At 36.3% G+C, this 14795-nt stretch overlaps 1 protein-coding gene across 1 annotated transcript in view; it reads left to right on the top strand.

The window, feature by feature from the left end:
* Window positions 1-14795, top strand: part of STIM2 (stromal interaction molecule 2) — a 147147-nt gene that overhangs the window by 121053 nt on the left and 11299 nt on the right. Inside the window, 8 exon segments of the mRNA XM_021679453.2 lie at window positions 2027-2142; window positions 5003-5180; window positions 5702-5879; window positions 10897-11064; window positions 11330-11353; window positions 11763-11863; window positions 12087-12252; window positions 12254-12326. Coding sequence (XP_021535128.1) covers window positions 2027-2142; window positions 5003-5180; window positions 5702-5879; window positions 10897-11064; window positions 11330-11353; window positions 11763-11863; window positions 12087-12252; window positions 12254-12326 — 1004 coding nt within the window.

Below are 14795 nucleotides of genomic sequence, written 5' to 3'. Positions count from 1 at the left end.
AAATAGGTTGATTGGTGTTTTGGCGATAAGTATTATAGCCACTTTTTTCTTTTGGTTAAGTAAAGGTTATCAGCGATAACTCAAATTCTAAGAGAATCGTTGAAATAACATCACGGTCAAGATCAATTTTTTAAGTAGTGAACATGTTACTAGGAAAGACAAGTTACAAATACAGAAGTTCAGCTTCCAGGTAAGCCCATTAGAGCCTTTTGGAGTGGAGGAGAAAGGAAAACTTCATCAAGCCCCTTTTATATGGTAATGGCACTTAGATGAGTCCACTTAAAGGAGCAGTATCCATTAACTTAATGATGTGAGTTATAGAACTTTTTGTAGGGTAACTGTAGATACAAGAGCTATTGATAAGAATATATAAGAAAATGTATTACACATTACAGATGTACACGTGCCTACAACAATTCATTATGTTTCCTTTCTGTGACATTAAAATATTGTCATATCTGCAATAGGTAGTGAAAATTATGTTAGTTATCATGGTCATCCTAAGCTTTTTACTGATTTTCTATACTTTGAGCTTCATATCAGCAGAGCTTATATTAAGGATCTCTTCACCTGACACATCCTCCTCATTGCTTTCAGACCTGGGTGAACCTCCCTGACATCCTCACCCACTTTCACCTCTGGGTTCATACTGAACTTTGTATAAAACCGTTATCTGGTATCCTTTTTACTACATCTCATTGTCTTTCTTAAATTTAGTCTGTTGATATTGTTGCTGTTAATTCATTCATGCATCCATCCATGCATTCATTCATGTATTACACAGACATTTATCAAGCATCTACTTTTACCAAGCATAATGCTAGGTGTGGGGATACCGAGACAAGACATAGCTTTGCCTTCAAGCAGTTTGTTCACTGTCACATTAAAGGTGTAACAGGAGCATACACAGAAGGGACCAGCAGAGATGAAGGAAGGCATTTTGTAAAGGGAAAGTTAAGAGTTCTTTACTCCCTGAAGTTTTATAGAAGCCCATAGCAGTTATAGGAGGCTTTGTAATTTCTTCATACTTAGAGGTTTTGATACCTTCCAAAATAAAATGTAGTGGATCAGAGTACAGTTGTTGGAATCACACATACTTGGATTTGAATCCCTGCCCTACCTCTTACTAATTATGCAGCCTTGGGCAAGTTACTCAATCTCTCCCTACCTTAATTTCCTCATTTATAAAATGGGAATTCTATATATACTAGAGGTTTTCTTGAATTTTGACTAAGCCCTTGATCCAGGACCCAGCATATAGTACATGCTTGTTTTTATTGTCATTGTTATTAACAATTTTATTATTATTAGACTTTGTGTTATAAGATTTTTATTGGCATCATGTTCGGTTGTTAAGAAATCTTAGTTGATGACTGGGCTACTTGGATTTGAATTTCAAAACAAAGTGTGCCTTTTGGCCCCTTATGTGGTTTTTTCATTGCTGGTGAAATGGTTCAGTACTTTTTATTACATAAATCCCTCCTTTTTCTCCCCCCAGCTATGAAGACTTCTTACTCTCACTTATGACTTCAGTGGACTTTGTTTAATTTTTAAACAATTTACATATTAGAATGTAAAAGTATAGGTTTTTTAGATACTTTTAAAGAAAAGTGATATGATCTAAATTGAGAACTATATTTTAAAGTCTGCTATTGATGTTAAGTAAAATCATTTACAGTATTCTTTTTCTCTGTGAAATGATAGTAAAATGCCAGAGGTAATTAATTAATGGTTGTAAAATACTTTTGCATTTGATAAATTTCTACATCCTAGTAAATTATAGCATAAGGTACCTTAGAAAACAAAAACATCAACATAACAATTAATAATTGGCATACAGGGGTGTTTGTACGGCTGAGTTTGCACTGGAAGGTTTTTGATACATGTTAATAAAGTATTAAATCACCTGGATGAGCTACAGCAGTCATCACTAATATGCAGAATATTAAATGTGTTGTTAAAATATTGACGTTTACATCCTAGAAATATTTTCATTTAATGTATATGTATTTTTTTAAATAAACAGGATAGCAGTGCATGAACCTTCATTTATGAGCTCCCAGTTGAAAATCAGCGATCGGAGTCACAGGCAAAAACTTCAGCTCAAGGCACTGGATGTGGTTTTGTTTGGACCTCTGACACGTTAGTATTCTCTCTCAGAATCTGATGCAAAAGAATAATCAGATCATGTATTTGTTATTTAAAAAAGGAGAAAGAAAGAACATTAAGAAAATCATTTATTAGCTATAAAGGAAATGTCATGTATCTTGAAAAGATTTATAGGGTGAGATTTTCTGTCATTGAAATGTGGAGTGTGAAATTTCCAAGCTGGTTACTGATGTAAAAAGTTGTAAAAACTATTTTTGTTGATAATTTAGAATTAAATTTCTAGATTTGGAACTTTAGATCTTTGTAACAGTTTTAATGTTGATACCATTATAGCTGGATATTCACTGAAGGATCCCTTTCAGAAATGGTACAGTGTAACCATCTCCATGGCACAGAGTAATACATCCTAACTTGATTTCGTTTATCACCAGGAAAAGGATTTTCTAGATAGAGATCAAAAGCAGAGATCCACTTGAAATTTTACATGGTAACAGATTATCCTGGCAGAAGCACAAGGTGGAGAATGTTATTTGGTTGTGTTGAAGAACATTTAAGAAATTATTATGTCATATTTGTAAGGAAAATAAGCCTTGTATTTCTTTACTTTTGACAGGAATACTTCTTTCAGAAAGGAAGTTTAATATATTTAATTTCAAATTCTAAAAAGCTTTGGGGGAAAGTGTTTGAAGAGTACACATTTTAGAGGAATTATGTTCTACTTTTTCAGAAGCCAAAAAGGAGTAGCAAAATTAATACAAGAAAGATGGCTTCCACAGATGATAAATTAGGAAACAGATGTTTATTTTACCTCAATTTTTGGAGTTAGGAGACTTGCAGGTTTCTGTGCTATGGTTTTGGGGGTGGCCCTGCTGAGAAAGGGTTCCTGGAGCTGTTGGATAGATTCCATGACTGTACTGGTGGTTCTTTTTGGCTCAGGCTTGAGAGCAGCTGGTGAAACAGCTGGAACACTCCGCTTTGTGAGAGGTGGTGGAAATGCACTGCTGTTGAAATTACAAACCCTAGGAAGCAGAACCCTCCTGAAATGCCGGGCATTCCACACAGATGACACCCTGCGTTTCCTACTGAATCTCTTGGGGGTTGTCTTCCGTGAGATTCTGATTTTTTCATGGGGATGATTGGTGAAAATAGGAATTAAGCTCTAAAACTTGCCTCTCTGTACAACTTGGTCAGGGATATTTATATTTTATTAATCTGGGAACAAATCACCCTCTAAGCCAAAACAGTATTATATTATCATTTGAAAAGAAACCAAACTAGTCTCAAAGAATGTTGAAAACAAATGTTTTAATAAACCAGTGAAGAAGTTAATGATGCATTACGTTTTTAATGTGTTTGTCTTAGAATTGTTATTTGAGTGAATGAGCCCTGCAGTTGGAATACGGGCTTTAGATTTATAACAAACTAACATTATAAAATGAACAGAGATATATTTTAAAGGAGTTTTCACTGAAATCTTTTTCAGTTTGTGGTAATTATTATAGAGTTTGGGACTTGTCCGCCTATTTATTGTCATTTCTGGTGATTCTGTTTTGGCCTGAACAGGGCTCATATTTGAACTAGAACTCGAGCTGAACTTCTCAGTCTGAGGCAGAAATAAAAATAAATCCTTTTGAGACTTTAGCATTCTGCAATGCATCTGTTTCACTGTAGGTGTGCGCTCTGGAAATATGCAGCCCCGAGGGTCTCTGGCCTGGAGCATGCTGTTCATCATCACACTGTGTAAACATACACGAACCCGAGGAAGCGCAGGAACTTGTCCTGTCTGTAGAGCTCCTTATTTCATCACACATGCAACATATCTTCCTGCTGGAGGCCTGGGCGGTTAGGTCGTTTTCCACTGTAAACTATGTCTCTTTGGAGCAACGAATACATTATATTGTATTAGTTATCTTTGTGTATCCTTCCAGAGAGCCCTCTGAAAATTAGTGTGTATGAAGAGTCAGGGATAAACTAGGAAATTATTTAACTAGTGATTTCTGTGTTTTGTATCACTGAAGACAGTGGGCCCTGGCTCCTTACTCCTTACTTTAGAAACAGTGCTGGAAATTACTGACCTGCCTGGTGGTAAAGAAGGTGATCTGTTCTTTCCTTCTAGTAACCCAGATTTCTCTGGCAAATAGCCACCTAAAGCATGACTTGTTATGATCATGTAACTCCGGCTTTCTCAACCTTGGCACTTCACGTTTTGGGCTGGATAATTCCCTGTTACTGGCAGAAGCAGGGCTGGAAAGTGATTGTCTTGTGTGTTATTGGATATTTAGGAACATCCCTAGCCTCTCCCCACTAGACACCAGTAACAACTTCCCCATCCACTTTACACCTTCCCAACTGTGACAAGCAAAAATTGTCAAATGTCCACTGTGGGGGGGATATCACCCGCAGTTGAGAATCATTGACTAATCTTAGTTACATGACTACTTGCTTGGGGAAAATGTTCTTCTGGTGAACGATTAGGCTTCCACTAATGTATCAAAGCATGAAAGCTCCCTAACTAGACTGAAGGAAAGCAGTTGGGGTGATGGTAGTGGTACTCTTCTTTATGCCTCCTTTCACCCCACAGAGAATGTGATTGGAGGTGCGGTTGGCTTTTTCACAGCTCCCCAGGACTTTTGTTACTATTTCCTATACCAGCAGGGGTGGGGTACATGCATGTGGGTTTATCTGTGCCCTCTGGTAGTTCTAGTGTATCAGACTGTCATAAGCACTTTGATTAGTTGAAGAAAGAATTTTTAAAAGGCTAGAGCTTGTTTATGGGAGGGACATTTTCACATTTGTTTGTTTTTAGATACCTACTACTTTAAAAAAAAATGCTTCTATGTATTGAGATTCTGTTATCAAAGATTAATTTAATCATCTGTAATTTTCTTCATAGGCCCGCCTCATAACTGGATGAAGGATTTTATTCTCACAGTTTCTATAGTAATTGGTGTTGGAGGGTGTTGGTTTGCTTACACACAGAATAAGACATCAAAAGAACATGTCGCAAAAATGATGAAAGACTTAGAGAGTCTACAAACTGCAGAGCAAAGCCTAATGGACTTACAAGAGAGGTGAATAAGTTTAAAAAGCTACAAGTCTTATTATTTATATAGTCAAATACGGTTTGTGAAAATGTAATACGGGCCTGGGCTTACACACTTTTACTTAGTTTGTTACACACATCAGTAATGTCTGTACACTTCATTTCATATAGTTAGAAAAGTTATATTGTCCTCATTACAGATTTATATTAAAGGTATGCACTAGGGAATAAGGAGATCAGTGGAAATAAATCAGATATAGGTGGAATGATATGTGTAGTTAAGTTTTATTTTTAACATGATTTAGATAATAAAGAATTTCTTAAGAGTCTGTTTGCTGAAGAGTGATTCCCTGCTATCACTGTATTTTCAGCTCAGGATTACCCATATAGATGTATAGTGGGCTGCCTGCTAGTTTTGGTATTCACATGTAAGATTAATAGAAAATACTCTGATTTTGGATGGGAACATGTATTGATACGTATTTATTCGTGAAAAAATGAAACTTTGGAAATTTTGGTGAGGAATTTTCATTTTTATCCTTCTGTAAGGCTTGAAAAGGCACAGGAAGAAAATAGAAATGTTGCTGTAGAAAAGCAAAATCTAGAGCGCAAAATGATGGATGAAATCAATTATGCAAAGGAAGAGGCCTGTCGGCTGAGAGAGCTAAGGGAAGGAGCCGAATGTGAGCTGAGTAGACGGCAATATGCAGAGCAGGAATTGGAGCAGGTATTTACATCCCATGAAAAGTATTTGTTAGGGCAATGGTAGCACCACTCTGAGGAGTTGTTTTTTTTTGAGTGTTCTTTCTTTCTTTCTTTTTTATTTTATTATGTTATGTTAATCACCATACATCATTGGTTTTTGATGTGGTGATCCACAATCCACTGTTTTCATATAACACCCAGTGCTCCATGCAGTATGTGCCCTCCTCAATACCCATCACCGGGCTAACCCATGCCCCCCCCCCTGCTCCCCTCTAGAACCCTCAGTTTGTTTCTCAGAGTCCATCGACTCTCATGGTTCGTCACTGAGGGGTTGTTTTGTTTTTGTTTATAGTCTTCTACATTTAGTGGCATTGTATATTACTCCTTAGTTAATAAAAGAATTATTTGTTCATATTATTAGCATTGATCAAAGCCCATATAGCAAAATGACAAAGTAATAATTTAAAAATAAAGTTACCATCATGTTCACTCACTCATGAAATCTTATCCCATGCCATGTTAATTATCTCCAGTGAATTTAAGGTGTTTAACATCTGTGATATGTTTCAGTTTGCAGCTATAACCTAGTAAAGTATATCTAATGTTAAACCACTCTGCAAAGGTAAAGAATCTCTATTATACATTTGAATCCTGTTAAATGGCTTTAGAACATAATCTGCTAAAAATTCTGAAGTTGTCTACAGATGCCTTTCCAGTATCTCCTGCTACCATGTGGTTACTCAAGATGGAATAAAAGCCTTCAGGCATAGCACAGTCCTTCAAGAAGCGGGGGGGGGGGGCAGAATTTAATTGTAGGAAGATCTTTTGGTTTTCTATTCTTGCTATAAAAAATTACCACTAACTTCGTAGCTTAAAACAACACACATTTATTATCTTACAGTTCTTAAGGCAGAGTTTAAAATAGGTTCACAGGGCTGCATTCCTCTGGAGGCTCTGGGGAGGATCTGTTTCCTTGCCTTTTTCAGCTTCCAGAGGCTGCCTGCATTTCTTGGCTCATGGCCCCTTCCTTCATCTTCAAAACACGTCACTCCAACCTCTTGTTTCTGTGGTCTCGTCTCCTTCTTCTGACTTCGACCCTTTCTTTTTTGATAAAGAAACTGCGGGCAAGAAGGCTTGCCCAAGATCAGAGTGCCTCAGTTGTAAAGCAGGGCCAAGAACCATGGTGTTCTGTCTGCCGCTTTGCTTTGCGCACCTGCTGCCTTCTCAGCCAGGTGCTAAATAAGGAGTAAGAATTATGTGAGGAATGCATTTCAGTTTCAGCTCATGAGGAAATGTTCATTGTGCATTACTGTTTCCTTCAGGATGGTCGTTTTGGTAGGATTTGTCTGCCTGAACGCAGCCATCTCTTCTGTTCATGGCTAGCTGTTGTTTCCCTGATACCCCTGGCATCTGTTTGTTGGATCTTTTCCCTGTAAGGAGTTTGTTCTCTTATGTTAACTCCTACATGTATTTTATGGTCAGGTCCTATTTACCTGACAAACCTTATCTGTACAGAATGTAGTAAGGAACCAGGGAGTTAACAGGAAAAAAAAAAAAAGAAAGAAAGAAAGAAAGAAAAAGGCTTAGCCAAAATTATAGTGTGTCCAAGAATTAGATATTATGCCTTTTATTCCTGTGAGAACTCACTGCCTTTTCCCACCAAGACTTCTGACTCTTGGTTTGTTCCCAGTACTAAACTAAACAGCTTGTAGCTATTTTTCTGCACTTTATAGGTTAGAAAGAACAAATCAGAAAGCAATAGTGGTAATTTGTCTACAGAGACATAAACTGATAGCAGAATTTTACAGGTGACTGTGTCACAGTGAGGGAGAAGACACCGTACAAAAAGGATTCCCAAATCACAAACATTCTAATTTGAAATTTTCGGCAGAAAGGCATTGCACACCACAGTAGACCTTAGGATCACCACGATATGTCCCAGTACAGATGTAATAATCCTAATGAGATCCTGAGTCAGTAAGGGGTGGTTTAAAGGAGTTAAGTGGGTGTTTAAAAAGAACTCTGTCCAACATGTTTATAGTAATAAGAAACACAGTTTTAACGATTGCGTACTGTGTGCCAGAAGTTTATGCTATGCACATTATGGGTAGTTTGCTCATAAATTTTAATCCTCACGATAAATAGATATTATCCTCATTATAGATGAGATGTGCAGAGAGGTTAAATAAGTTGCCTGAATTCACACAGCTCTTCCATGGCAAAGGCAAGATTTTGTGTGTCTTATTCCAAAGTCCATGTTTTCCCATACTGCTATTAAAAGTTTTGTTTCTAGAAGTAAATTTCACTGGGAAGCTAATTTATGTATAATGTCATATAATTTACAGTTCCACGTAGTTTGAAGTATTACTATAGCTTGTCTGAGAGGTAATCAGCTTCTCAGAATGATAAGTCAGGAGTATCTGGCACATATATAGTGGTGCTATTTTTCCCTAAGACAAAAACTTTGGGGTGAGTAATAGTACCGCTTCATATTTTGTATGGTTTAAATACTTTTCACGTAAATTATTTTGTTCTTAAAGTTTCAGGAAGACCAAAGTCAGGACAAGTCATAGTATATGCCTGTTCTACGTGAGACAATAAACCTCAGCTCAGAAAGTGAAGAAGTGGTGAAGGTCACAAGGGTAATAATCATAAAGTTGGGTCTAGAGCCATGTTTTCAGATATTTAGGGTGTTTTTTTGTATACCATGTTTTTACTTATTGCTGCTTTATTCCTGAGACACAAATATTGTGTAAATAATTATATTTGTAAACAGTTTAATGATTCATCATTTGCAAAGCTTTTAATTACTCATTTTTTCCTGCATCCATTCCTCTCTAAATAACAGTGTAATTCGAACTAAGGATTAGAATTTAGGTCAGATGATAAACTTATGAATAATAGCAGAGAAAATAGTTAAAATAGTTGCTGTTATTGGAAGGTCACAATTTCCAAAATTTTGAAACATTATTTGACAGTCAATGAAAACAGTGTTCAGCCTCAGTTAATGGTAGAAATATACCAGTTCTGTGTTAAAGATTTTATTTATTTGACAGAGAGAGACACAGCGAGAGAGGGAACACAAGCAGGGGGAGTGGGAGAGGGAGAGGCAGGCTTCCCGCAGAGCGGGGAGCCCGATGTGGGGCTCGATCCCAGGACCCTGGGATCATGACCTGAGCTGAAGGCAGACGCTTAACAACTGAGCCACCCAGGCGCCCCACCAGTTCTGTGTTAAATGTGTTCATTGAGTTCTTTTAGGGGAAATAAATATATCTACATAATAAGGAAAATCTTTATGATTAAAGAGAAAAACTTAAGTGAAATTTGAAATAGATTCTCGGTTTAGTTCCTTGACAATGAAAATTGTATAGAAATTTTAGCTTTAAGATCTTGTGAGAAAGAGGGCCTGCTGAACTATACTTTATAGTGTTGTATGGAACTCCATGTCATAGGACCTGACCTCAGATTCTCTCTTCCTGAAAGATTAGCAGGGGCGCCACACAGCTTAGCCAGCCATTTTATTAAACACAGTACTGTCCCAAGCGCTTTGCACAGTTTAATGTGTCAGGCACATGTTGCTTAGGATTTGTTTTTAGTGAGTGAGTAAGTAAGTAAGTAAGTAAGTAAGCGATCTTACCCTTACTTTTAATGTCTGTACTTAGTGTCCCATTGTGATTTTTTTTTTCTTCTAATTTTGGAGTTTTAAAAAAATACTTCTCAAACATAATTTTCTTTCTACAGTATCTGACAACTGTTCTATTTCTTATCAGAAGAAACTTGTGTATAGTGCTCTTATTAGTTTATTCTGGCACACAATACAGTTTATTTAAATAAGTTGTGTTTGTTCCGATCAAACATTCTTCTGCACATGAGTTTAAGAGTGGAGTTTTTAGTTACTTTACTTAGCTTGGAGGAAAATAATTTGCAGGTATGGTGCTCCAGAAGCAGGAGGCTCCACAGTGCCTTCGTGACTTTGTCTGGAGGTCTTGAGTGTGTGTTCATAATTCCTTATATTCCATCACGTATCTTTACACATCTTTAGCTTGACCTCTTGCTAGTTTTTAAGTGAATCTTATCTAGAATGGATTGTCTCTTCTTTCTGTGTTCTTTTCTTAGGCTTTCTTTAAGAGTTTTTTCCTTAGCATTTAATACCAGCTGATGCACTAAGCATTTTAGTTTTCTAACTATTTATTGTCTGGCTCCCCTAAAGGGCAGCTCGAAGGAAGACTTTGACATCCTGACACTGAAGCCTATGCATAGTTTCTCATGGAAAAATCAAGTAGAGTCTCACTCAGAATCTATTTTCTTGAAATTTACACATGGTCTGCAAATGCTGATTTATCTACTTTCTGGTATGTTAGAAGCAGCGAATTAAGTAGAGTGGGTGAAACAGACTGTAACAGACAGATGTGCTTATAACAGTGAGAAAAATAACTAACCATAAAGAAGATGTCATAAAAAACTTCAAAAAACACTATCATTACTCTAAAAAGTGAATGTATAGTTAAATGGCTTACAGTAATGTCTCCTGGGAATAGTAGAAGGGGTAGTAGGGCAGATATTCACGATATTTTGGATACTTCTTTATACTCTACTCCATGAACGAAAAAATACATTATGAGAAGAATGTAATCCGTTTTAGTTTGTATGTGTCTGGAATTTTCTTCTGTCCATCGAGTCTGGCTGTTAAAAACTAAATAATGCAACTTAAGATATATGTAAGCCCCTTCTACCCTTTGGGCTTTACAGCTTTGCTTTGTGGGTTAAGATGCACTTGAAAGCTTCAGCTCTAGTTTTAATGTTAGAAGTATATTTTTATACTTTGTGATTTTAAAATACAAGGAACATAATTAAAATTGCTTTTTCTCTTAATTTTGGTGAAATCTTAATTTCTTAAGATGTATCTTAATTTAAATATCTTTTTTAAAAAAACAAATTTCTCTCTCTTTCTGTCTCCCATCTCCATCTTCCCCCCAACCTTCTCTTCATCCCTTCCGTTCCCTCTCCCCACTCCTCTTTTCCTTCTCCCTCCCTTCCAGGTTCGAATGGCTCTAAAAAAGGCTGAAAAAGAATTTGAACTCCGAAGCAGCTGGTCTGTTCCAGATGCACTTCAAAAATGGCTTCAGTTAACACATGAAGTAGAAGTACAGTACTACAATATTAAAAGACAAAATGCTGAAATGCAATTAGCTATTGCTAAGGATGAGGTACTCTATTATATTTCAAAACCTAATAAATTTCTAAAGAGATTAACCAATTGGGATACAAAGGTCTGAATAAAAATTGTATTATTCTAGCTTCTTTTTGTGAATTGGAACTTACTGCATAAATTGACTCTTGTAGTCATAGGCTGTAGAGTAAAATTACCTTATTTAGAGAAGTATATACCTTTCAGAATGACCTTAGTGTCATTTAAAAATCATCCCTATTATCATTGTCATGAATGTTTTATACAGAGCTTTTCTCCTTTAGGTTGCTGCTTCATACCTGATTCAGGTTAGTAGTTACTAGAAATTAATGTCTGACTCTTATTAAATTGTGTGAAATGAGATTAAGTTTTAATCTGATTTCTAGCAAAAAAAAAAAAGCTCAGTTCACTCACTAACACCTCATTGCAGTAAGATATGATTAATGTTATTTTGTTAGTTTTAATAGATTAGGTCTTTCTGAACCATCAAAATAAGAGAAAAATTCTCCAGAACAAAGTTTTGAATTGTATTGATTGGTATAGGAAAGCATGCTTTCTCCCTCATCTGTTTTCTTTTTTGGAAATTAGGGCTTTATTTTGGCTAATATAATTCTCCATTGATTTTATGATTATTAATATATTCAAAACAAACTTCATTAGTATGTGTGTGTGTTTTTTTCAAACCTACCCTTATTTTTTCTCTCCTTGGGTTTCTAGGCAGAGAAAATTAAAAAGAAAAGAAGCACGGTCTTTGGGACTCTGCATGTTGCGCATAGCTCCTCCCTAGATGAGGTAGATCACAAAATTCTGGAAGCAAAGTAAGAATGTTATTTTAGCTATCAGTTTATCTGTATTGTATTGAAATGTGTAATTTATAAGCAGTTTATATCTTAATTTGTCATTTAAGCATGTGTAATTACATAACCTATACGAATTTTAAGAATGGGTAATTGCCACGGTCTGTTCATGTAGCTGCCCTGTTTTAGTGCCATATTAAAGATTCTTTGATGCAACAAGTAATTCCTACATTGGCTTTTCCAGGAAAGCGCTCTCTGAGTTGACAACTTGTTTACGAGAACGACTTTTTCGCTGGCAACAGATTGAGAAGATCTGTGGCTTTCAGATAGCCCATAACTCGGGACTCCCCAGCTTGACCTCTTCCCTGTATTCTGATCACAGCTGGGTGGTGATGCCCAGAGTCTCCATTCCCCCCCTATCCAATTGCTGGAGGAGTTGATGATTTAGATGAAGACACACCCCCAATAGTGTCACAGTTTCCTGGTAAGTGGTGAGTTCAAAAAAGAGAGTTGGTACAGTTTTTAAAGTAACTTTCTACATGCCTTTTATGAATCATTGACTTTGAAACCTATAATAAAAACTTTGTTCATTCGTTATATTCTCTTTTTTCCATTTGTGGTTAATAATTTGTCTTTACTATGTGAGAAGAATATATCAGGTGTGTGTCTGTATACATACACATAGAGTAACGCATCATACATGCTAGATATTGTATGAATGAAGTGCCGAGCTTTGAGGGTAAATATCCTTTTAAATGGCAGCTTAATCTATAGTAGAGAGTAAAAATTAGGGGAAGATCTTGGTGCCACTGACTAACCAACTATGTGACTATGAGCCAGTCTGTGATTTATTTGAAGTTCAGTTACCATTCCCAATGGGCATGGGGTTTTTGTTTTGCTTTTCCAATTCTCTATCCTTAGAGTTTATCCTGCTGTGTTTTAACTCATGAAGCACTGGCTCAGTTTACTTTTAAACAGAATTAAACTGTGCTTGTGTTTAGAAAAACCTTTTGTTGTTGTTGCTAGAAAGTAGAGCTCCTCCCAAAGGTGGTTTTAAAATGTACAGTTTTCTTTTTTTTTTTTTTAAAGATTTTATTTATTTATTTGACAGAGAAAGACACAGCGAGAGAGGGAACACAAACGGGGAGTGGGAGAGGGAGAAGCAGACTCCCTGCCGAGCAGGGAGCCCGATGCGGGACTCGATCCCGGGACTCCAGGATCATGACCTGAGCCGAAGGCAGTCGCTTAACCAACTGAGCCACCCAGGCGCCCTAAAATGTACAGTTTTCTTATGTTGCCTTGTTTATGCTATAAGCATAAAACATAAAATAAGCATACATGTAAAATATGTAAAAACAATATGTAAAAATTAAACATAAAAATTCCTTGAGGGCACCTGGGTGGCTCAGTTGGTTGAGCGACTGCCTTCGGCTCAGGTCATGATCCTGGAGTCCTGGGATCGAGTCCCGCATCGGGCTCCCTGCGCGGCAGGGAGTCTGCTTCTCCCTCTCACCCTGCCCCCTCTCATGCTCTCTTTCTCTGTCTCATTCTCTCTCAAATAAATAAATAAAATCTTTAAAAAAAAAAAAAAAGAAAAATTCCTTGAAGTCTTACATTGTAAAGAATATGTTTTGGTAGGAAGGTAAAATTTAAATATTTTAGATTTTGTTAACTGGTTTTAGAATTTATTAATAAATATGTGGACTTTTTGCAAAGTTAGAAATCATTTGAAAAACTTTTCATCCTTGTTATTGCCTGGCTGATTCGCTTTCCCAATCTTTGTGACCTTTTTGAAACTGTAGATAGAACAAGATTCCAAAGAATGGAAAGCAGAATTTAATAACTGATTGGTTGAAAACTTAGATAGAAATTTTAGTTTTAAGACAAATTGGTCATGATATATAAACATTTTCCAGTTTGAATTTTTTTATCCTGATTACATTTTACATTACATTACATTTTTCCTGATGTTACATTTTTCCTGATGTTATGATTTACAAAGGGTTCTAATTTTTAGAACAGTTTTATGAAATAAAGCCCTAAATTTGCAAATAAATAGTGAATGACTATGCGTTTGTTTATTTCTGTGGCTGTAACTCTCTGGTTTAATGGCAGAGAGATAAGGCAAGTCAGTTGGGGAGGCACTAAACTCTTAACACAGTAGAGAAGGCAGGACAGATAATAAATGCATTGAATCCTGGAATGTGTAACCTTGCTCATCTCACTTGTCCTATGCTGCAAGGTAGTTACGGTGCAAAGTTATACCTAGATCTAGGCCAGCTCTGCTCTTTGAATATTGTCAGCTTATGTTTATTTGAAATGTATGCTCTTAAGCTTGCCAAATGCAACACTGATTCATAAATATATGATTTTGTTTGAAAACTGTAGCTTTTTAAAGTCATAGTTCCTCCTTAGAATCCATAATTTTTCAGTGTCCGTATGCATGAAGATAAATTCCCTAAGTTAACTAGTTCTTTTTCTTTTCCTTTTTTAAAAGTTCTTTTTGATGGGACAAAATATATGTGAATAATTATCTTAAGTTTTTAGTGATTGTGATATACAGAGAAATTTGAAATATGAGAAAAGTATGAGTTGATTTTAATTTAGTATGATGATTTAGAAGTTCTGTGACCAAATTTATTATCTTTGAAAAAAACTCTTGCCAAAGATTACACTTTGAGAGCTCCACCTCCACCCAGTGGCACAGCCGTGATACTCCACTCAGCTTTGCTACGAAAGCATAATTTCTAGAGCTGATAAATGAGGAACTCCTGGCAGCCAGACTAAAGTCTAGAGTAGGATGAAGCCCTCTTTATTATGTACCCTCTGAGAAGTTTTAAATTTGTACTGTGAGTATGTGTAAATTTTATAAGTGTGAAATAGTGGCGAGGAAACATGCCTGTGGTATGTTAAGACCCAAGTAAAAGATTGTAAAACTATACAAGGAATAATA

The sequence above is a fragment of the Neomonachus schauinslandi genome, chromosome 2 (assembly GCF_002201575.2).
Source record: "Neomonachus schauinslandi chromosome 2, ASM220157v2, whole genome shotgun sequence".
Lineage (NCBI taxonomy): Eukaryota > Metazoa > Chordata > Mammalia > Carnivora > Phocidae > Neomonachus > Neomonachus schauinslandi.
The sequence above is the reverse complement of the archived record's forward strand: the minus strand, read 5'-3'. Positions and strand labels throughout refer to the sequence as shown.